The sequence below is a fragment of the Sinocyclocheilus anshuiensis genome, unplaced genomic scaffold (genome assembly GCF_001515605.1).
Source record: "Sinocyclocheilus anshuiensis isolate Anshui unplaced genomic scaffold, SAMN03320099.WGS_v1.1 scaffold371, whole genome shotgun sequence".
NCBI lineage: Eukaryota > Metazoa > Chordata > Actinopteri > Cypriniformes > Cyprinidae > Sinocyclocheilus > Sinocyclocheilus anshuiensis.
In genome coordinates this window covers 1,259,647-1,283,241 of record NW_015549597.1, presented here as the reverse complement: position 1 = coordinate 1,283,241, position 23,595 = coordinate 1,259,647, and the positions used below count along the sequence as shown (strand labels likewise).

At 37.0% G+C, this 23,595-nt stretch overlaps 2 protein-coding genes across 2 annotated transcripts in view; both read right to left on the bottom strand.

Annotated features, from left to right (window-relative positions):
* The window catches only part of LOC107658494 (acidic repeat-containing protein-like), a 5,741-nt gene extending 1,550 nt beyond the window's left edge, over positions 1-4,191 (bottom strand). Inside the window, exons 1-3 of the mRNA XM_016447074.1 lie at positions 3,063-4,191; positions 841-902; positions 640-708 (exon numbers count right to left, since the gene is read on the bottom strand). Of these exons, the coding sequence (XP_016302560.1) occupies positions 640-708; positions 841-902; positions 3,063-3,522 (591 nt within the window). The 5' untranslated portion in view covers positions 3,523-4,191. The remainder of the gene's footprint in view (positions 1-639; positions 709-840; positions 903-3,062) is intronic.
* Positions 4,192-7,040: 2,849 nt separating this feature from the next.
* LOC107658421 (transient receptor potential cation channel subfamily M member 4-like) lies at positions 7,041-22,672 on the bottom strand. The gene is given in 25 exon segments (XM_016446957.1): positions 7,041-7,370; positions 7,782-7,878; positions 8,219-8,275; positions 8,474-8,625; positions 8,954-9,135; positions 10,513-10,678; positions 10,950-11,124; positions 11,204-11,336; positions 11,415-11,530; positions 11,608-11,840; positions 11,924-11,970; positions 12,063-12,158; positions 12,240-12,352; positions 12,439-12,584; positions 13,186-13,315; positions 13,712-13,840; positions 14,894-14,995; positions 15,998-16,113; positions 16,161-16,173; positions 16,492-16,686; positions 17,172-17,341; positions 18,427-18,607; positions 20,153-20,318; positions 20,852-20,913; positions 22,512-22,672. Coding segments are annotated over 25 exon segments (3,096 nt in total). The 5' UTR covers positions 22,584-22,672; the 3' UTR covers positions 7,041-7,323.
* Between the last annotated feature and the right edge of the window lie 923 nt (positions 22,673-23,595).

Genomic DNA, 23,595 nt, shown 5'->3' with positions numbered 1-23,595 from the left:
ATAAACACATTTCATTACACCAAATACACAAAATAATGTTCTTTTTAGCAACATCATATGACCCCTTTAAGTGAAAAAAGGGACCAGATACAAAAATAGAATTAAATAAAAAGAAATAATAAATAAATAATTAAATAAATAAATAATAAATTACATTAATCACTCAGTAGGCACTAGTTAGTTTGGGGCCAGGTGTTGGATTGTAGTTATATAAAACTCTTATTTATCATAAAATTTATAGCTTGAGTTTGGAGAGAAGAATTTAGGACTTTAAATTTCAACAATGCAACTTTTTATGTATTGGGGGGGAAATCATATGATAACAGGATTGAATGCCAAATGTGGGACTCATTCTGGTAATTGAAATTAGTTAATTACAAATAGTTTTTAAAACAATTAATTGACTATCAATTCAAAAGACTGTCAAAATAACGATACCGTAAGGTAAATCAAGTACTTTTTAATTTTACTTGATTGTAAGCCTAGAAAATAAAGTACAGTGTAATCATGGAATGTATGATACAGTGCACAGTTGCACTGCTGTTTTTTTCTGAACTTCTGTGTTTTTTTTGTATTGAGTTCTTTAGTAAACTATATTGTAGTTATTTAGTAAATGTGTGTTTGTGGTGGGTTTCTCACATCACAGAAGTCGCAGTGTTCAGAGTCGTCTCCTTTTTTGCATGGGCACTTATCACAGCTGTCGCAATGCTGAGGGGAGAGAGAAATGGGAAACTACTGGATCATGGCCAAATTCAAAGCAAGACTGGTTGAAGACTGGCTGAGATTAGACTACAAATAATAGTGCACTTTATTAGACTAATAGAGCTCAGAGGATCCTACCTCACAGTGGGCACACAGTGAACAAATGGATCCTTTATGATAATCATCATCATCGTCATCATCTGAAAAATATATTGTCAGCTGTGTTTTTTTTATTATTATTATTATTGATATGTGTATGTGAAAAGTGTGGTGAGAATTGTGATGAGGAACAGAATTAATTAGTCTTACTCACGTGAACACCACTTTTTTTCTCTTTCTCACTTTCACACACATGCACATACACAGCTCACCACATCACCACATGTTTGTGAGTAACTATTATATCATATATATATATATATATATATATATATATATATATATATGAAATTAACACTTTTAACACATTCATATACACAAACACAAAAAGTGAAAAAAGTACAACTAGGATGTATGACAAAGTATACACTTATTGTATATTTTTCAAAAAATAAAAAATAAATAAAATAAATAAAGGTTTATAAATATGTTATATTAATATCATCACAATATGACAATATTATTTTTAAAATGCATTTAGGTTTCTTTGTTAATACAGTACACTTTTTGGGCTTCAATTCATAAATTCTCTCTATTGATTACATGTACAGTATGCTATCCAGATAAATAGACATTAATTTAAGCTTAAAACATTTTGAGACACACACTGTGTTCATTTAAAGGTAAAATAACAGAGGTAACAGAAATTACACTGTGAAACACAGGATCTTTTGATTTATTCGTTTCAGAGTGGGGTTAAGAGATGTGGTGCTTTGTACAACACACCATTGTGCTACTTAGAATGATGACACAGCAGATATTACACAAAACAGAGAATGAAAAAACAAACACCAGGAAAACTAAAAAAACTAAAAAATAAATAAAAATACAGTTACAACTGAAAAAGGATTCAGTCTAAACAGTTATATTTTGCATCTCCTGATAGTTGCTGTATTGCCTGTTCCCTTCTGATACTTCCTGTATGTATCAACATGAATATGTAAATTATGAATGAACATTCTCTCTCTTTTGCTACCTCTCCGCTGACATCTGTGCTGCTGCATCCCTAGTTTATCCTTTAAACACTTTTTACATATTGTCCCTGACTGCTCACCGTATGTTTCCAGTTGTCTGTTTTACTCATTTATTTTAAATGAAAAAAAAAAACAAAAACTAAAATGTACTGTTCCAGCAATAGTACATGTTTAAGAATCGAAGAATGTACATTGAGAGGGGTGATTTTTTTTTCCTTTTTTTTTTTTGCAACTATTTAGAAAATGAGAATCCTTTTTGGTAAGGATAATGAAATAAATAGATATTAGCATAAATAGAGACAACATATGTAACTTTTATAACCCCATATAGATCATTTAAATATCACACAATGACTTTACAAGTAGACAGATCAGGGTGGTGTACACTTCTGTTATGGAGAATCTCTACAGAGAAAGAATGAGATCGGGGAGATGTAGGGAAAGAGAGAGAATCTGGAACCGATTTGTCCAATCAGTCTGCATTCCTATACTCCCCACAACCATCCAACATCCTCCTGTCTCTCTCTCTCTCTCTTTCTCTATCGGTACCTACTACTCCACAGTGATCTCTCTCCATGGTATATTCCCCACTACATCTCCCTGTCTCTCTTTCTTTCTCTGTAGTTTCACACGGTGACACAAATGCAGAAGATTCCAAATTCAAACAGGACAAATATAGGGATGAAGGAAAGAGTGGAACCCGCTCTTTCAAAACGAGACAAAAATCAAAGAACGATCTGATCTATTGGGCCAGAGTGAGGCCTGGGGCTCAGACTGCAGCGCTGGGTTTGTTTTTTCTCTTTTCTCTCTTAAGTCCTCAGTTCATAAGCACTGTACTGTACTGCACATCAGGACTTGAAGCAGTCCGCCTTCAGAGGGCCCACAGAACTCATAGCTCTATTTAGGCAGGGAAGAGAAGACAGAGAGAGTCAAAGACAGCCAGGGTGATGGACAGCTGGAGAGGGGAGGAGGTGGGGCTTGCGCTAAGCTCTGAGTGATCTGATTGGATAATACAACCGACTGATTGGACCTCAACTATAGCAGGCCAAGAGCAACATTTTGAGGCAGAGCTGAGGTGAAGAAAGTGGGAGTGGCCAAAAGGGCCCCTTGCTCCTCCCCTCTCTTTCCCAATTTGGTGAAAATACTTATGGAGGGCTAAGAGAGGGGGCAGATGATTTGCTAAATTACAGGGGGATTAAACAGCACTTCGAGAGCAACTTTACGTACCTTCATGGTCATCATCATCATCATCATCGTCATCATCGTCATCGTCATCGTCATCATCATCATCATCATCGTCGTCATCGTCATCGTCATCGTCATCATCATCATCATCATCGTCGTCATCATCATCATCGTCGTCATCATCATCATCATCGTCGTCATCGTCATCATCATCATCATCATCATCGTCGTCATCGTCATCATCGTCGTCATCATCATCGTCATCATCATCATCGTCGTCATCATCGTCATCATCATCGTCGTCATCGTCATCGTCATCATCATCATCGTCGTCGTCGTCGTCATCGTCGTCGTCATCATCATCATCATCAGCCATCAGGCCTTCCTCGCGGATGAATGGCAGATCCTGGGCTTTGACAGAGGCTGAGGGCGCCAGCGGTGTCTGGAAGCAGCAAAGCAGGGCCAGCAAGAGCCCCAGCAGCAAGCTTCTCAGAGTAGCCATGTCTGATCAGAGCAGTAAATCCAAACAGAGGAACCACAGTGCAACGCTCCTGCACGTGCACCTGTCAAACCAAAACCCAACGTGGACACCACCTAGATCCTCTTAAACCACACACGCTCACAAACACACTCACATGCGATCACACAGACGCTCCAGGCTATGGCGAGGTAGAACAGGTGACAAGTCAAGAGGTCCAAAGTATTCCAATAGTTTGCGCGCTTGTTCCCAGTGACAGACAAACACAAAGATCCCTTCGCAAGCCAGTGTGTTCTGTAGATTTCTGAAAAATTTACAAAAAATGTTCCCTCTGCGTTGATTTAGCACTTAAGGACTACGAAGAGCCGTGTGGTGGGCAAGGCGGTGTCTGCAGCACGGACCTCACTAATGGTGCAGAGACAGACAGACAGACAAACTCGGGGGTAAAATGAGATGGGGGCGGGGGCCTAGGGCAAATGAGTGACAGGGCCAAGTGCTGGCAGCCATACCACCAAACACCGGCATGCACTTTAGGCTGGAGGTGAGAGAGAGAGAGGTCGGCGGCACACACCATGATAACTTTAGAGATGGCAGCGGGACAGAGGAGGGGTTCCAAGAAGAGGATGACCATATATCGAGAGCAGAGGGTGGAGGAAAGGGGCTGGATGATAAGATCTATATCAAGACGATGAGCAAAGAGAAGGAATTGTTGAATAAAACCAAATGAGATGATGGACTGATTAGCACAAACATCTGCAGAATTATGTCATTCTTCCTCAAACTAAGTGCGTTCATGTAGATGATTGAACGTGCACAATGATTATGATTTTATTGCATACATGCGGCATGAAATAATTTACAGTCATAAATCCAGTTGTCAATGAAAGCATAAAAACAATAAAGTTGATGCATGGAAACACACACACACACACAAACACTGGATGATCAGATCTCCACTTTTATTTTTTGGAACAGCTGTCCGTCAATCTTGGCTGTGGCAGTAACAGTGCCTTCCGAGGGGGGGGGGGGGGTGTTTAGCAAGATGTTAAATTGCAATGTGGTTGAAAGTGGATATGTATGCAGACATGCCTTTGAGATATCAGGTCCCTGATCATCTTCACTCCCTCTCTTTTTCTTTATCCTGCTCTTTCTACTCTAAGGAGAACAGCTGAATGTGTATGGCCTGGTATCTTGATCTGACCCACTTTTTTCATGATAGCACTCAGACCAGAAGTTGTTAAAATCACGTCCTCCTCACTCATAAACCAAAACTCTCAGCCTGTGCGCCACCTGGTCACTTCTCTGTTCAGTCTGCATATTTCAATATGCATCTTCGGTTTTAGATTTGCAATTGCTTGGGGCAATTTTATTTTGTGGATATGATAATTCTTTGTTAATATATCACTTCTTTATGAGTACATTTAAAAATATTATGAGATTTTATGCCCCATGATTGATGTCTATGTCTAAGCACATGATGATGACACATAACCTTTTCAAGCTTTAAAGGTCAAATCTGCTAAATGTGATACACAACACTGTTAAAAATAAAGGTTCCAATGTTTTTTGTTTTTTGGCAACCATAGATGCCAATAAAGAACCTTCATTTGTAAGAGTGTAGTAATGGGCAACATAGCAAATTCAATTAGTTGATATGTTAAATGTTAAAATTCCACATGCATGTTCATGCAAGTAAAGCTGCTTGCACACAGATTCTGTTCTGAAAACAGCAGCGCTTCCATGTTCACACCGAGCGGGTGGCTAAACTAAGATGATTTGCTGATTTAGCTCCAGTTAGATTTAAGCAAAGATCCTTAGAAGAGTCAAGTCCCCCCCTACTCTCACTCCACAGTTACTGAAGATGACAACCTGATCCTCATCGACCGCAGCTCTTGCCATGTAAGGCTTGTAGGAGACTAAGACCATGCCAACCTAGGAATCAAATGCTACTCAAAAGGGGACAGGGTCATTACAGATGGCCACTGGTGAAGACTGAGAATAGAAAGCAAAGAAGAGAATGTAAAAGCAAATTTAAGTTTAATTGGTGCACTAAAGCCATTTTAAAACAGTTTGTAAAAAAAACATAAAAATACAGGTTTGTAATAAATGTGATAAATTATACTGATTTCCAATAGTCAGTGACAGACACAATAAGAAAGTTATCACAGTGTAATTGTGGATGATTGCATTGATCTGCACTGAAATTCACTTATAAATTCTTTTGTATTACAAGACAAAGCATAAATATCAGTAGGAAACATATGACCAATGATTAAGAGATTTTGTCTAATTAGAAAAACCAAATAAAACAAGAAAAAAAAAAACTTAAAATGCAATTACAGATTTACTAGCTCTATAGCTCTATTTGAAACTTACTATACTTATTCCCAAAAGCATTATGCTCAAAGTTTAAGTCTAAGACTTCAGATGCAAAGACCACTAAGTCCGTCTGAGATTTTTCTTTCAAATTAGTTTTTTTTTATCAGGCTCCTATGAAAATATCATTAAACATTTTTTTTAAATAATGCATTCAATAACTGACTAATAACCTTTTATTTGCCATTAAAGTGAAATTACTAAACCAAGTTTTCACAAAAACAAAAAGTTTTATAAAATTATACACTTCACATTTCAGTCTTTAAACCATTTTTAATAAAATGGATGAGTCAAAAGTATTAATCATTATATTAATTTAAACAATGATTATCAATAAATTATTATATTAATTCAATAACATATAAATACATTTGACCGTTTAGATTTTTATAATGCATTATCTTCTTATCGATCCACCAGTTCACATTTACAGCTCTGTGTGTTTGCAGGGTAAAAACATGGGTCGATTTTCACATTGGTCTGAACAAAAACAACCCCAATACTGTGTTCCTGCAATACTGGAGGCTGCAGGTTCAGGACCGCAGTTCTACTAGGACCATTTTTTTGTGGCAACAGAGGAGACCTGATACAAACATCAAACAAACAGATGCAAAGACTAGATCCATGGAAACTATACATTTTTTATATTTCCATCTTATTTTTAATGTAAGAGCTGGCGTGAACTTGAGTGTGTGAAGCGATGTCAGCAACCTCCATTTAGCCTATTTAGCTGTGCAAAACAGTTCATTATGCTGCTGGATGTTGTAAATGCACATTCATTCTCTGCCAGCAGGAGGCGCTTTCGGAACGGCAGAAATATAGCAGTTTCCCCGGTAATGGCAGTACACAAATCAGCACAGCACCAGACTTTGAAACGTGCAGCGCTCATGTTTATTTAATGAAATAATAGCCATTTGAAGTTTAATCGTCACATTAAGCCACATCGCAATTCTGGTCTTTCCGTCCCCAAATTTAAGACCTCCTGAAATCATAATTACTCTCTTGTACAGTTTAAGACTTTTTATTACCTTAAATTTGATACAACTAAATGTAAGACTTTTTAAGGGCCCGCGGAAACCCTGTAAACGTAAACATATGGAGCCTGATAAAAATGCTCATTTAAAAGAAATCTGAAGTCTTCATGTATATTTATACAAAATAATACAATTTTCTGATCATAAATACATTATTTTTATTGTTTTCTTTTTCTTTTCTATCAAAGGAGAGTTTTCTCCATGCCCCTAGGTGTGGTTTGTCAACTCAAATAATTAAATCAAAATATGATATTTCAAAACTTTAGAACAAATCATATCATTCTTTCTGATACAATGTAAGAAATCTGATAAAAACAATGTCTTCTTGACATTTAACATGTCAAGCTGAAATGGCACAAAGAATCATACAAAAAATAAGTTCATAAAATATGCACACGATTACGTATCTGCATTATCAGCATAATTTTGATCTGGAAAAAGTGGGCCGTTTAGAAGCAATACCTGAAACAAAGCCAGAAGAGACATGATAGTTAACATAATATTGATAGTGTTTAAAAGTAATTAAAAATGTGAAAACACTAAGATTTATACATATATTTTCTATCTATCTATCTATCTATCTTGTGGCCCTCCAGGAGTGCCACAAGGGTGCCCTCCAGTTTTGTATATATATATATATATATATATAGAGAGAGAGAGAGAGAGAGAGAGAGAGAGAGATTCTGTGATGATGTTATGTCTCCATCAGTAAGAAAGTACTGTAACTGTATATTTATATGTAAATAAGTATCATTAAAATGTTACAGCCAAACCAACACTGTAAACACTGTTACTAAGAGGGAACCTGAGAAACATAAGCTACACTTTGACGCTGCAAAGAGGGGGAAAGGCAAAGGAGAGTGAGCACCACACCTTTGGAAGGAAGAGGAGGTGGACGTGTCTGCTTTACAAGATCGCTCTGAGACAGCGCCTCCACTATCCAGGAGAGGGCAGTAGAGCAGTACTCCACCTGCGTAACAAGCAAACAGAAAAAGACAAGTATTGGTCAAAAAACTGAGGTTCCCTTTAAAGCACAGGTTCATTAATTACATCGATCGGCTGACAGCTTGGCACATTCTCAAAGTGGATCTACATTCTAAAGGCTCGTACAGTGATGGGGAGAATGATGGATGGGCCTTGGTCTGCGCTGAGCAAGCAAACACAACAGCTGCAGCTAAAATAAGGCGAGGCCCATAGTCTTGCACCCACAGACGCATGCGTGCACTCTATGGGGCGCTGCTGGGATTTAAAAACAGGTGTCAATGTGTTTGATAGCCACAGGTAGACAGGTGTGCATAGTCGTCACTAACCTCCGACTCCAGTTTTCTCAACCTGCGATCGTGATCGTGTCAGCAGGAGTTGACAGTCTATCCCCCACTTCACACGCACATAAATGCGAAACGAGAGCCGCCACTGCGAGGTTACTAAATGCCCCCGGGTGTGTATTACATACAGATCTACTTGTCAGTGATGGATATGTTCTCCACTCACTCATCTTTTTTAGAACTCATATGTGAAGTATGTGAAATAAGTTGTTAATTGTTGATCTGAGAGTATGAAAGAACAGTAACAGGGTTGACTGACTTTGTGGAGGTGCGTTTGAGCCGCTCCGTGTCGCTCTCTCGTTGTTTCTTTCCTTGTGTGGAAAGCAGGTTCTCCTTCAGCGTCGACTCCCATGTGTTTAGCAAACTGGCCTCTTTGCTTTTCAGGTCCAACACTATGGAAAAAGACACACCTCATGTTTAAAGGGATAGTTCCTCCAAAAAATGAAATCCTTGTCATTATTTACTCACCTTAATGTCTGACCAGACCTGTATGACTTTCTTTCTTTTCTGAAGGTAGATGGTAACCAAACAGTCATTGACTTCCATTTTTGTGGACAAAAAACAGTGATGCATTTCTTAGAATATCTTCTTTAAAGTTCCACAGAAGAAAGACAGTCATACAGGTTTGGAACGACATGAGGGAGAGGATTTTCATGGATGAACTATCCCTTATTATCAAATGAGACTGTATATAATGTAGCATCATATATCAGAACGTACTAAAGTGTTGGCTCTTATTGGAGGGCAATCTCTGAATGACTCTTTTGAAGAAGATATGGAGGTGGGAGATGATGATGAAGGGCGGGGAGAGGCAGGGGCGCGAGTGGTACTCCACGATCAGGTTGTAGCGCTGGAACTTCCAGTGTACATCACTGTGCTCCTGGACTTTATTGAATGTGTAACTGTAGACAAATAGCATGAACACACAATCATACTAAGCAATACAGCTAGAGAGGCCGTGCTGTATTGTTAATAGAGTATTGAAGCCGCAAAAGAACCCTTTCTGCCACTAGTGTTTCATTGCTAGGCATACACCAATAATACAATTCTGTCTGATACCAACGCTGATTATTATTTTCATAAAACTATTTTGCTATTATACTAAAAGCTATTATACTATTTTGTCTAAAAATTAAAAAAAAAGACACTATAAATAAAATGAACCGTATTACATGCTACACTATGAATAATAATGTACAATATGAATCATGGATACACATTTTAAAATTGGCTAAAGATTTCATTTAACTGTTTAGTTCCATTATTTATGTCTTTAAAGATTAACTTTATGTGAGAATAAGATGATGGCAAAAGTTATTCAAATGTAAAAGTAGGGGAAATGAGCATGAATAATTGAAAATCCGATATCAGCTGACATATATCCAATCAACATACAGTACTGTTAAAAATTTGGGGGTTGGTACAATTTTTTATTGTTTTTGAAATGAGTGTCTTATGTGTCTTAAAAATTTAATTGATCAAAAATACAGTTAAAACAGTAATACTGGGTAAAAACAGTAATACATTTAAAATAATGGTTTTCTATATAAATTTGAAAATGTAATTTATTCTTGTGATGGCAAAGCTGAATTTTCAGCATCATTACTCCAGTCTTCAGGGTCACATGATCCTTCAGAAACCATTCTGATATGCTGATTTAGTGCTTAAGAAACATTTCTTATTTTCAATGCTGAAAACTGCTGTTGTGATGCTGAATAATTTTGTGGAAACTATGATACATTTGTTTCAGGATTCTTTAATGAATAGAAAGTTCACAAGAACAGCATCTATATTAAATATTTTATTTGAATTTCTTTGCAATATTATAAGTGTCTTTAATGTCACTTTTGATCCGTTTAATAAATCCTTGCTGAATATAAGTACTCATTTCTTTTAATCTTACTGACCTGAAACTTTTCAACTCTTGTATATATTAACTAAACATTTGTAATATCAGCTAATAACAAATAATTATTGCTTTCATAAACTGGTTACTACACAGATGCAATTTTTAACTTAAATGTTATTTAACTAAGCCATTTCAAAATATTTATAAATTAATAAGCACTCAACCTGCTTGTGCTCAAGTGCCCATGGAGCTAACTTTTGGAGAAATCTAGCAATCTAACATCTTGCATATACAGACATGTAACATTTGTAACATCAGTTCATAGTAGCAGCTACTGTAATTCATTTTAAAGTCCATATAAAATCATTGGTTTAAATACAAACAGGAAGGCATGTGATGTTATATCAGTGTTGATGGTGTAGTTTTTTACCTGAACATTGCAATGAGCAAGTTCACCAACAGAATATTGGTGACCAACAAGTAGACTGACAGCAGAATAAGAACCAGCCAGTTAGCATCAGACTGTGGGCATGGCTCCGCCCCCTGATGGATGAGCGTGACATTATCTGTACACTCTCTCTCCTGTCGCTTGTCAGCTAGAGTCAAAGAACAAAACTTATTACAACACAATCAATAAAATCAGCTGAAAGTACAAAAGTTTGGGGTCAGTAAGTACTACTCTTATTCAGCAAGAATGCATTAAATTAATCAAAAGTAAAAGTAAAGACTTTTTACATTGTTACAAAAAATAGACTTTCGATAGAAAACAGAATTTTAAATAGACAGACCCCAAAGTTTTGAAAGGTATACTGTGATGGAACTGTATAGCAAAAATAACACACAACAGAGACACAAAGACACACACACCATCAATTTCATCCAGTGGTATCTGCCCATATATGTGCATGTATGGCCTGTAGAACACGCGCCGAATTATCCAACCAGGACGAGAGTCATAGGAGTACAGCAGCGCCTGATTGGCTACTCCATATGCCATTAGCCACACCCCCAGGAAGAACAGGAAGAAAAACACATCTTTCACCTGTGGAGTATATGATCATTCTTTAGCAGGATTATATGCACTTTTTAGGGCACGTTGAAAATGATAGACTCCTTCTCACCATTTTCCCAACTATTATTATTTTGGGACCAAGTTGTTTGTGAACTGCAAATATATGAATGAGTCTGAGCGTGAAGACCACATAGTCGACACACAGTACCGCACGACCGAAATGATACGTCCGTGGAAACATCCTGTAACAAAAACGCACATGCACTAACCAATACCATCACATGCACAAACATACACAGGACAGATTTCACTGAATTCACCTGCAGAGAAGCCCAAGAATGAAGAGCGCGAGGGCCGTGATGTCACACTTGTTCCAGATGTCTTGGATGTACAACTTCATCCTTTGAAGTACAGTGGTAGATCCTACAAAAAACGTCTGAGAGGGAGATCACGATTCAGGAGACTGAACAAGTGCATTGAAATGTGTGTAAACGCAATGAAGATTGTTCGTACCTGTCGAATCTCCTCACAGACCAGAGTAAAAACCCAGAAATACAACACAAGCTCTGAGGGGGCGGGTCCGTCGGGAGGCGGGGGCTTGAAGTCAACCAATAGGATGTAAGCAAACAGGAAAAGGAAGAGGAAGTACATCAACACGTTGCCTAGAAACGAAGTGACCGGTGCAAACCAGAACTGCCGCCATCGGTGCAATAAAAAAGGCCGTTTTAGAGTGATCGCCTTTGATGCTGTAATATAAAAAATAAAGATGTAAGCTCCTTACAGCAAGTCAAAGTTTAACAGGATTTGTGATCATGCCATTTAGACGCACCTTTCGGTTTTCCTCTTAAAGCTTTACATTCCTCCACGTCGTCCTCCCTGTGAAGCACATGTATGACTCTCTTTATTTTATCTGTGTTTGATCTTTAACTTTGTAAAATTATTTAAGGTGCTGAGAAACCATGAATTACGTGTTTATAACATCAGCCAATGACTCGGCTCCATCGACGCTGTCTAATTCTTTACCCTGATGAAATTCCTCTGGCTTTTCGTCCTTCTCCTGCTCCCTAAGAGATCGAAGGGCATTAAAACTTTGACGACTGTACCAGAAAGAAAACTAATCTTGGCCGAAAATATTGGGTACTGACTTGAAACTGATGAGGTTGGTGTAGATCAAGGGAGACAGGAAAAACGAAAGGACTAGTTTCCACACTTCTGTATTGCTGTCCATGTCCCCCCACCAAATCTCTGACAGTAAAGTCTAGCCATGGATGGGATGAAGAACCATGACACCAATGTAACTAAGAAATATCGACACTCCAACAGGTAAACATGAGCACTGCTTACCTGCACTCCATCATGGCTGAAGAAGAGGCGGGCGTCAGCCGCGGTGGCCATCTGCAGACAGGTGGCGCTACCCCATACAGGTGACTGTCTGATGAGAAGCTTGAAAGAGCGGCTCTCATTGCTCTGGTAACACTCACTGAACACATCTATGAACAAAGTCATGAGAAAACACATAATGCATGTAATGTAAGATTTCTTAATGCTAAAGACTTAAAGCTGCATTTATTTAATTCATCCTTGATGAATAAAAGTATTAATTTCTTGGAAAATAACAACAAGATCTTACTGACCTTAAACTTTATAACTAAACAGTCATCTGAGATCACATTTAAAATCTGAGATCTGAGAACCTTAAAATAAACTAAATATTGATATATTATAAATCCTGCAATATTAGGGACCATTAAAATTGGAAGATGCGGAACATGAAAAAAAAAATGTTTTTAAAGGGTTTTAGAATGGTGTGTCATGTGAAAAATGCAAGCGTAACAGTCAAACACGTCTGTCTAGTGCAGATTTGCATAGAAAAATTATGGAAACAGCACCGTGGAATGCAAAACTGCATTCTGTTTAAATATTATAATATATATACATATATATATATATATATATGTACACACACACACATAATATACGAAATAAATATAAAATACAAGCATTTTCACTAGCTGTTTCATACATTTGGGCCCCACTGGAACACTGAAAATCATTCGCATCTGCCATCTCTTTAACTTGATTCACACCCACCATGTGCCAGATTCTCGAAGGTTTGAGCAAGTTCTTTCATGGAAAGCTTGGTCTCAGTCTCTGTCTCCAACTTGGCGAGCTCTCTTAATATCTTACACCCAGCAAGAGCACTTAGCACCGACTCCCCCGCCTAGCATTGAAAGAGAGAGGGGAAAGGAGCAAAACAAAGCAAAATTAATAATAATAATAATACTCTGACCATGAGAATTATAGTAATCATAATAGTCATAATAAATAATGCATACTGTGGTATTCTGCATGCAACCCTCCTGCTATTGGACACTTTTACTTGCTGAATAAATTAATATGACATTTCTATAGTTGCATCAACAGCTGAATACTTTAGTGTGATACTGAATTCACGCCACTAGGTGTCATTATAGAGTCCAGGATCACTGTCATATGCAACTTTAACCTACTCATTTGCAAATGTAGGCTATATATCTGACCAAATATCATACGAGATTAGAAAGAATTAGCAGAGAACATGATATGGGTTTCAACTATGACTCAATACCAACAATACCATTTCCCAGAAGTAGATAGACATTTCTCTGCGATTCTGAAGAACAGCCCAAATGAACAGAGCTATCCAGGGAGACATACAGCGCTGTTTCCGGTACACACTCTCAGTTCGCAGCAACTTATTCACATGCTGAAAGGACGAGACAGAAACTATGATCACAACATTGTTATCTACAGTGCACAGCATAAATGAGTACACCCCCTCTGAATAAATATAAAAGATGTATTTTCTTAACGATCACTAATATAATTAATGGAAAGATGGCAAAATTTAAACATATTAAACATATACTTAATAAAAACAACAAAATATATGCCAATATTTTCTGTAAGATAAGTAAATTAGCCAATTTTGTTTAAATGAAGGATTGCAGAAATGAGTACACCCTAGAATTAATTCAGAAAATGTATAATATTCTAGTACTTAGTACGTCCTCCAGAACTTAAAAGTATAATGCTCTGACCCTTCTTGGCACTGAGTGTACAAGTTCATGACAAATTTTCACATCTGTGCTGTTTAACTCCTGGAGGACGACCTCCTTGAATGCTCTGGTCTTTAATGGGGAGTGTTGCTCAGCTCGTCTCTACAGAATCCCCCACAGCAGCTCAAGAGTGTTAAGATTGAGTGAAATACATGTACTTAAAACAATAATTTGGTATTCCTCTTGTACCATTGTCCTCTTTTATGCTAATAAATAAGTCACCTGGCAGTTCTCTCCCAAGCGGTTCCACTGCTGCCAGCATTAAGTCGGAGTATGATTCAGTGGGCTATATAACACTTTTAATTGTCAGGAAATAACTTGTCTTTAAAAGTTTTGGTTCAATATACTTACCTGTTGGTCAAAAATAGCCTTAAACCTTAAAACCTTTTTTTTTTTTTAGTAACTTTCAGGAGGGGGTACTCATTTTTGCAACACACAATTTTATCACTTTGATAAGAAAATCTTATTTTGCTGAATAATTTTGGCATTCTTCTTTGGTAATTGATCAAGCAGGCTTGTTGGAACATTACATCTCCAAAGAACTCTAACATGTCTTCTAAGTAAAGAGTAATTGCTGAATTTGTTAAGTTTTAGAGGGGGTGTACTTATTTATGCTGTGCACTGTATAATGTATTAACATAAGTGCCGCAAGTCAAATAATTTCACCAATCCCAAAACCTCTGAAAAAACCTGGCTGGTACCGTCATTGCTTTCCTTGAGGCCCATCCCTGTTCTACTCCAAGAGGAGCGTAGTAAAATGGCTGGCAGACATCTTCCATGATTTCTGATAACACCCGTGAAACCTGAGAGATGAAGAAAAAATCATAATGAAGATGTTATCTTAGTGAAGACATAATTATTATTCCTTGTTCTATTTTTTTTTTTAGATGGAGTGCATGGTTCTTGATTTCATGTGTAAGAAATGCTGTGGAAAGTGGGAAACTACACAATAATAACTAACTCATAAGCATATTTGACACACATCTTACTCGACTAATTCAAATGAAATTGAATTGCAATTGTATAATTTCTTGATTTCTCAAGCAAAGGAAATTGTGAAAGCCCACTAAAAATGTATCTTCATACATTTTTGGTATAGACAAAGTATGGTGAAGGTACAAGTTATTTGGCAACATGCTTGAACAATCTAATAAAATTGAAAATCAAACTGAAAATTTCAGAGGGTTTTTATTGTTCCATTTGCTTACCCATGCTTGACAAATCTTTGTGTGTGACGTTTATATATTGTTACTTTTGAAAAGAAACAAAGTCTCATCTTTCAAATTATGCCCATTTTTTTTCAGGAAATTCAAACAATAAATGTTGATTTGATGCTCTTTAATGTGGCGTGACACAAATAAATCTGTTATGAAACAAGGTATAGAAGTTAATTTAAAAACTGCATTATGTGCAATTTACATGTTTGCATACAATTTTTTTTAAGTTGAGTGTTGACTGTTATATTTAAAAATAAATAATAATTAAATTCAAGTTTGGGCTCTGTTGTTAATCTTATAGTAATGTAAAAGGGCTCACTATAGTTTAGAGCAGAAGCTGGGGTACATTTTATCCCTAAAAAAACATTTAATTATAATTGAATTTATTTAAAGAAAGAGCAATTTGTTCAGTAAACAACTGTTTAATAAAAAAAAAAGCACATTTATGTTTTCCCCCCTGCTGTACTAAAACCTAGGTATGTACTCAACCGTCATGTTTACATATATATATATATATATATATAAATATATATATAGTCTCATAATTTCTCTGTTATGTTCTTTTTTTAAATCCTTAAATCCTTTTACCTCATACAGGGTGAGGTCTCGAGCAGCAGACGGGGTGGTGAGGGTGGTGGCGTGGCTCTTGAAAGAGTAATTCTCATCAGGTAAAGCTAAGCGGGTCTGAGAGCCAACTAAGCCCACTCGCGTGATTGTGGATTAAATTTGATGTAATGCTGCAAAAAACAACTTTCCTGTCTTTCCTGTGTAGGGACAATAAACATTATTACTACTACTAAATGAAATAATTCTGAGGCCATTTACTTTACTAAATGCCAAAACACTACTGTTTTTCATATAGCAGCACACCAGTGTTTAACTTCCCTCTTCCTTCCTCTCATTTTGTGTTTACTTCTCTGATATTTATTTTATTGAATAAAAGGAAGTGCATGGTTCCTCAGGGATGTGCTTGTGCTTCTCGTCGCAGTCCCTGATGAAGGTGCTAGATAAAGGATTTGGGAATTTGCTGTTGTGCTTTGTGCTCAAGAAGACTTTAAAGATGTTTTATTTTTCAGTTGAACTGTCTTCTTTCTCTCACCCCAGATGCCAGTGCGCTGATGGGAGATGAAGTCCTCCAGGTTGGCTCTGAACATTGTTTCACTACCTCTGTGTCCTACACTCCCATCATCCACCAAGAGGAAGGCCTGGTGGTTGTTGTCCAGGCAGCTGCATTCATGGGGCATGTTGTGCACATAGTACCGCGCTGGGAAACTACCCTTGTAAAGAGTAACCAACCATAAGTTTTTACAGAACAGCCTAGCCAAAGTCCTACAGCAGTTCAAAACACTATTCAGGTCTATATGACATTAGTGAAATGCTACTGTACACGCTGTAAAACATATCTGGATATTGAACTACACTTAAAATTAGGGCTGTGCAAAAAATCAAATGTGATTTTCATGCACATCTCGTCAGTAAAGACGCTCCTGTGATTAGTAGTAAATCTCCAGCACGTGCTTTCAGATGGAGCGGCATTTACTACACAGAGCCGTAGTTCACTGACAAGCTACGCAAAATCGCGTTCAAAATCGCAGGCGATTCATTGCGATCCATCTGAAAGCACGTGCTGGAGATTTACTACTAATCACAGGAGCGCCTTTACTGACGAGATGCGTATTATAGTATTGACATTCATACATTTTAAGTGTGGCTTTCGTGTGAACTGTTGATACTGAAGCAGAATGTACTCATACGGTAATACCTGTGGGTTTACGAGTTGCTGACGTTGGTAAATCAATCCCCAGGGCGCAACACCAACAGCTATAACTTTGGCCTGGGAAAGAGATGAAGCTGTTGCACAATGATCCCTTACTGCCTCACCTACACAACGGCCAACACCCTCCCTCAGACCTGACGTTATGATCCAAGCCCCTGGAAAAAGAAAATGAAAAGTACTATTACCTAAATTACTCAGCACAGTAGCTTAATTAAATTGTATGGAAATACATAAAAGTCACAAACAACATCACTGATAAAGGTTTTTACCATAATGCAACACTTCTAGATTAAAGCCATTTGCATTCTAACCATATACATAATAAACCTTATCAACACACTAGAAACACACACACAGGAGGAATGCCACTGTTGAGTAATACTAGTTTGGCCTGTCAATCACTGACCTTAAGACTAGTCACTAATTACTGGGTACATGAAAACAGTTATTAACACTTATTTTACAGAGCATTTCAGTAAAGCTACCTGTCCTACCTGATCTACTCTGTGAGCCAGAGGTGGCCCGAAACATGAACTCAGAACCATATCCAAATCAGAGTTAAATATTCATAAAACATACTTGGTCTCTAGATGTCTATATGCAGTGATATATGATAAAATTATAAGGCCACAGTAGTGTCATTAGCGTTTCATTTTTGTTATCAGCTTCGTAATTTTAAGGACATCTCATGACTTGTCATCTGTGGATGTTTTCACACACACACACACACACAGACACACAGACAGTTCAGTCAAGCTTATGGAAGACCTCAGTGAACAAATCTGCCACTTCATTCCCTGCTTTAAGTCTTCACTGTAAAAAAAAAGTGGTCTCCAGTTTCACAATCTGATATGACCTGGAAGTTTGTTGTGTGTTGTATGTAAAGGCATGCATGGACATGCTGAGGGATGTCAGAAAAACTAAGTAAAACGTTCATCACACATTTATTCTGGCATGCAATAATTGCTTTTTTATTTTTGATTCATTCTTTTATTTTGGTTATTACTTCAACCATTTCAATGTTGCTTCCTTATATATATATATATATATATATATATATACACATTTTTTTTGTTGAAGATCATGTAAAATGAGTAAAAATATTGCACAATATTAACCCAGATGGAATGGTGGAGGGTGAAGGAAGGGTTAACAGTCCACATGTGATTGGTTAGATAAGTGAGTATAAAGGTTTAAGCACTCATAACTGAGCTAAAGATAGAGGAGCAGGAGAGGTTACCTGTGCTCTGTGCGGCCCGGACTAGACCCTGTCTGATCACTTCTCGCACCCAGGGTTTCACCTTCTCTTTCCCCTCTCCCCCCACCACAGACACCACCAGATTGGGTATCGGCAGGCCCCACTGTGACATCATCAGCGAGTACACATTGTCCGGAGGTGTATCATGTGCCAGGCGCAGAAACTTGGGGACACAAGATGAATGACATATGAATGCACAGCAGAACAAAGGTCCTGAATGTTTGTATGTGTGATATTATTCATCCTAAACTAAGATACACAGGCATTCAGATATGTTCCTCACATGCACAAACATGCAGGATATTTATGCTGTCACTCACAAACTGCTGAACGTAGGAAGGGATTTGTGTGAGAAGAGAAAGACTGAACAATGGATCTGCCTGAGGCAACATACGGTCTCCAAAATAAAATGTTGTTTTGTTACTGTCTAAATTTAATTGGCTTTAATGTGGTTGTGAGAAGTGTATGACTTCAGGCTCTGTGGGGTTGGTTAAAGGGAATTTATAATTGCTGTGGATTACATGTTTTTTTATAGTAGTTCTGTAATTGCCCAGCAGCCTGGCATACTTTTAAAGGGATTGACAATAGACCTTAGTTAGGGTAGTGCCATATTTAATTTTTGACAGGAGTAAAAAAACGAAGCTGTGAGGAACAGGGACACAGTGAGTTCAAGGGATTGTAATGCTGTTTAACAACATGCAAATTGTTCAGTTGATGAAACAGCTTTCCAAAAATAAACTTTCAATAGGCTTTTTGTCATTTCATTTGATATTTTTCCAAAAAACGTTGGTTAACTTTGGCGCATTTACATAACGTTTATTGATGTTTCACCCTTCCTGTTAAATACACAAATAAATATCTGTGCGTCTGTCCCTCAAAGTCTCATTTTCATACAGGTAGAATTCAATATGGTCCACCCTTACTAAGGTCTATATCTTAATGCTTTAGACACCACAAAATAAAAATGAAAAACATTATGATTTAAGTTATTGTTTATTTATTAACAGACTTCTTGTTAATTTGTGTAGAAAGTAACGTAAATCATAAACACTGTAAAACTGTAAAGATCTCATTTACCGCTGTTAAGCAAATTTTCACAAGAAAAATCCAGTAATTTCAAATGGAATCTGGGTGATCGTGTATTTCTAGAGAGGACAACATATTTCCACACACAGATTTGGCAATGGATTCGGTTGGTCATGCGAATTCACCGTGTTAACAACAGAGAACTTGTGAGATCTGCTTCATACATGGCTATAGACAATGTTTCTTTTTTGTTTATGGAATTTTGCTTACTATTTGCTAATGTGACAGCATCTTTAGTCACTGACATCTTCTGCATTTAATGTTAATGGCTAGAACCTGAACAGGCGAAAAGTTGCATAAAGACCTGCACACTATGAGAATTGAAAAAAGATCAACTACACATATTTTCCTCCACTATATATCATTTTGTAATATACATGCATAGTAATTATGTAATTAGGCTCTAAAGAAGGTTATGGTGTGACCAAAATGTTCCTCAGTAAAGATGTGGTTTTTATCATCGCATTTGTGAGTTTTTAGTCATTTCTTTAAAGAATAGATCCTCACTGTAAAGTATTACCAATTTATCATAGTTGTATTGGCAGATGGAGTTCGTATTTCAAATGACAGTAACTGTGATTGAGCATGCTTGAGGATGTGTAGAAGAAAGTGAGACACCCACTGGACTGTTTCTGCGTCCGGCTCCAGCAAACTCCAGCTGTCCAAAGGCATCGGTGGGGTATTCAGAGGTGTGTTCTTCACTGTCCCACTGGCTGATCACATGATCACCTGTCGTTATGGATGCATGAATGTCCTGTGGTCCACCACACTGGCACAAAGCCCCACTACTGCCACAGAGAGAGAGAGAGAGAGAGAGAGAGAGAGAACTGTTAAAACAGGTTTCAGTGGGTTCAGAATTCTGATATAATTACTATTCAAGCCATCATTTCAGAGGAAGAAACTCCTTTGTGTGTGTGCATGTCATTCATGTTACAATTAATTCATCAAATGAAGACATTAATAGCTGAAATCAAACAGTATGTCACATAATGTACACATCATCACTAAAATTAATAAATGAAATGAAAACAGTACCTGCCCAAACCCTATTGTGAATCATTCCATAACAATAGCTTGCAAATGGGAAAATGACAGGGAAAATGTACTGTTGACAAATGGCTAGGAGTTCACCTTCATTCAAGAAAAAACGGCATGTTTGTTGACCCACCCTACATTACCAAATCAGCTACTTAACTGCTCAGATCATATTACCAGAAGATCAATGTCTGTTTTAAATAAGAGAGTATGAAAGGACTGAATGGATTTTCTGCATATGCTAGTAAATCTGAATGCGAGAGAAAATGGAAAATGGCTGTTGTACCTGGATGAGTCCTCCACAAAGGTGGTGCACACTCTCTTTTTAATCATCTTTGGGATCCAGCTCTACAACACAGACATTACACAGTAAAGCATGAGTCAGAGACATTTTCACATGCAGGTCCGGTTTCTTTTCTTTCACAGTTAGTGACTGAGGAGAACAAACTATGAGATTACGCTTGAATGGCAAAAGAATTTCCAAGGAAATGTTTTAATGTGTGAAATGCGATTCTAAATCACAGAAACTAACAGCTTATTTGTGACTTCTGCCTACTTACTGCCAAACTATTTCAAAACCAATGATTGCCTCACACATCGAACAAAAAAACATGATAATTATAGCAATCAAAATAATTGTACTTAGCCAATAACTGTTTTAACTATAATTTTATAATAAATAAAAAACTTTATTCTGGGCGAAGACGGCTGCATATTAGATAACTGTATTTGGAAACTACATAATCAATGGAAAAAAAAGTCTCAAAACGTTTTGATTATTAAAACAGATGCTAAGCTGAGATAATAATCAAAGCAGGAGCATTTAAAACAAAATAAAAAGAGAAAGACTTCTTAGGTTCCTAAAATTAAATTAACACGGTCAACTTGTTTTCAACTACAAACAGCATGTTTGTTTATCCAACATAAGAGCTGTAATATACTTTTTAATGGATGACAATTCTGCATAACACAAAATATACTAGCTCTGTAATTTGACAATGTTTTCCCTTTTAACATGCTATCATCCATCCTCATCTTGATTTGTTGTATTTTTCCATTTCATTCTCCTATAACAATGTGTATATTTTTATTTAATATATTTTATAAATGTATGACATTTCATTTTCTATTTCATGCACGTAGTGACTTTTTAATTGCTTTATTAATTTTGCATTTTGAGAATAATAAAATAGCAATATAGTGAAATGAATAATACATAGAACACAAAAAGCTCTGGAATATCTTAAATGTAAACATCTTATAGGACAGACAAATGTGTGTGTGTGTATACGTATGTACGTGTATGTATAAATAGGTCTCCCATCTTCATCCTGTACATTGAGCAAGTGCAAAAACCTGTTAAACAAGCTTATAATTTTAATATGGTGCTTTAAAGTTTGGTTAATCATTGCATATGACTTTCCTCAGTAACATCAGAGACAATCCAATCCAAACCTGATTGGAAAGGCCATTAAAACAGTCATTACATTTGCATGTAGCTTACAATTGTTGCATATTAAGACACATATCCTAATACATTTTACATATTAAGGTGGAGACTTATTGAAATGTATTAGGAGTGGCAGCAGGACTCTGCCTTTGATAAATTGCTTGTTCTCAGTCCACTGTATAAAAGCGTCTACTAAACAAATACGCAGCGGTGCAAGACAATATCAAAATATGATATGGAAACATGGAAAAGCTTGGGAAACGTTTGTCATTCAACTTCTTACAGGTGCAGAAACCTGCACTCACAAAATCGTAACTCCGGACGTCTGATGTTTTTGCAGTGTAGATACAGGACTAATATCAGTCATTTGACAGTTTTACGAGTTTCTCTTTGTACGTATAGTATGGAAAGCCACCTCGGTTTAATGCAGTGGCAAAATAAATATTACCAAATATGAACTTGACAAAGCATGAACAATAAAATGTATCAAACACACCTGATCTTTTTCGGATTTTCTCTCTCCTCCAACTCCTTCATTCTCTTTCTCGATTTTCTTAATTTTGATCATCTGTCCGTTTTATTAGGGATCAATTATTCTTCAGATGATATCCATGGGGAGTCTAGATCCAATTATGCTCTAGTTTGCCATCAGCCGGATTCCCGAGATATTTAGGCTAATGAAACTTTGTCTGAAGCCGTGAATTTGAAAGCCCCGCCCACGCTACAAGTCTCTGGACGCATTCCAGCACCAGCTCGCGACGCTCTGCGCCTAGTAGGGGTCGCTCTCTGCGCTGTTGAATTAAACCAAACAAACAGTTGAGGGCAGGGAAAACAAATATGCGGCCTTGATATGAGCCGTAGAAGAAGAATATGATAAGAGAGAGTTTACCACATTTGCAGATAAACTGTGATTTTTTAATCAAAGACATGTGTAAGTTTACCGTTTGCTGTGATGATTAATACTTACTCCCTCCCGCTATATTATTTCGTTGTGTAGGTTGTTAAAAAAAACCGGATACTTCTGGTTATCAGAAAAGGTTTCCACTTTTCACGTCCATACAGGCGTGTCTTTTTAAAGTACTGTTGACCTTAAGATGCCATTTCGGCGTGGCCAGTTATGCTGGTTTGACTGAAGTTAGTTTGAGCTCCAGGAAGTAAATAATTGGATGGTTCTTAAGCTCTCACCTGTAAGATTCAAATATTTATTAATTTTTCCCAAATATGTATAGGATATGTACTCTCTCTGTCTCTAGAATGAAGAATGAAATTTAGAAAGAAATTAAAAGTAGCTACAGAAATAAAGACTTTAAAAAAACAGAAGTCAGAAAGAGCTTTTTTACCAAGTATGTTTACACACACAGGGAATTTGACCTGGCGACAGGAGCTTCCAGTGCAGAAGAAAGTGCAAAGACATAGTGCAAACTTACATGACAGTGAAGACATACGTAGGAATAACACAGTAGAGATGGAATATATAAACTAATAAAAACAGAAAATTAAATAATGCACTATATTACAGACTTAGAAGTGTAGAAAAAAAATGTAATTGCTTAAATGAATTTACAGATATGTTATTTACA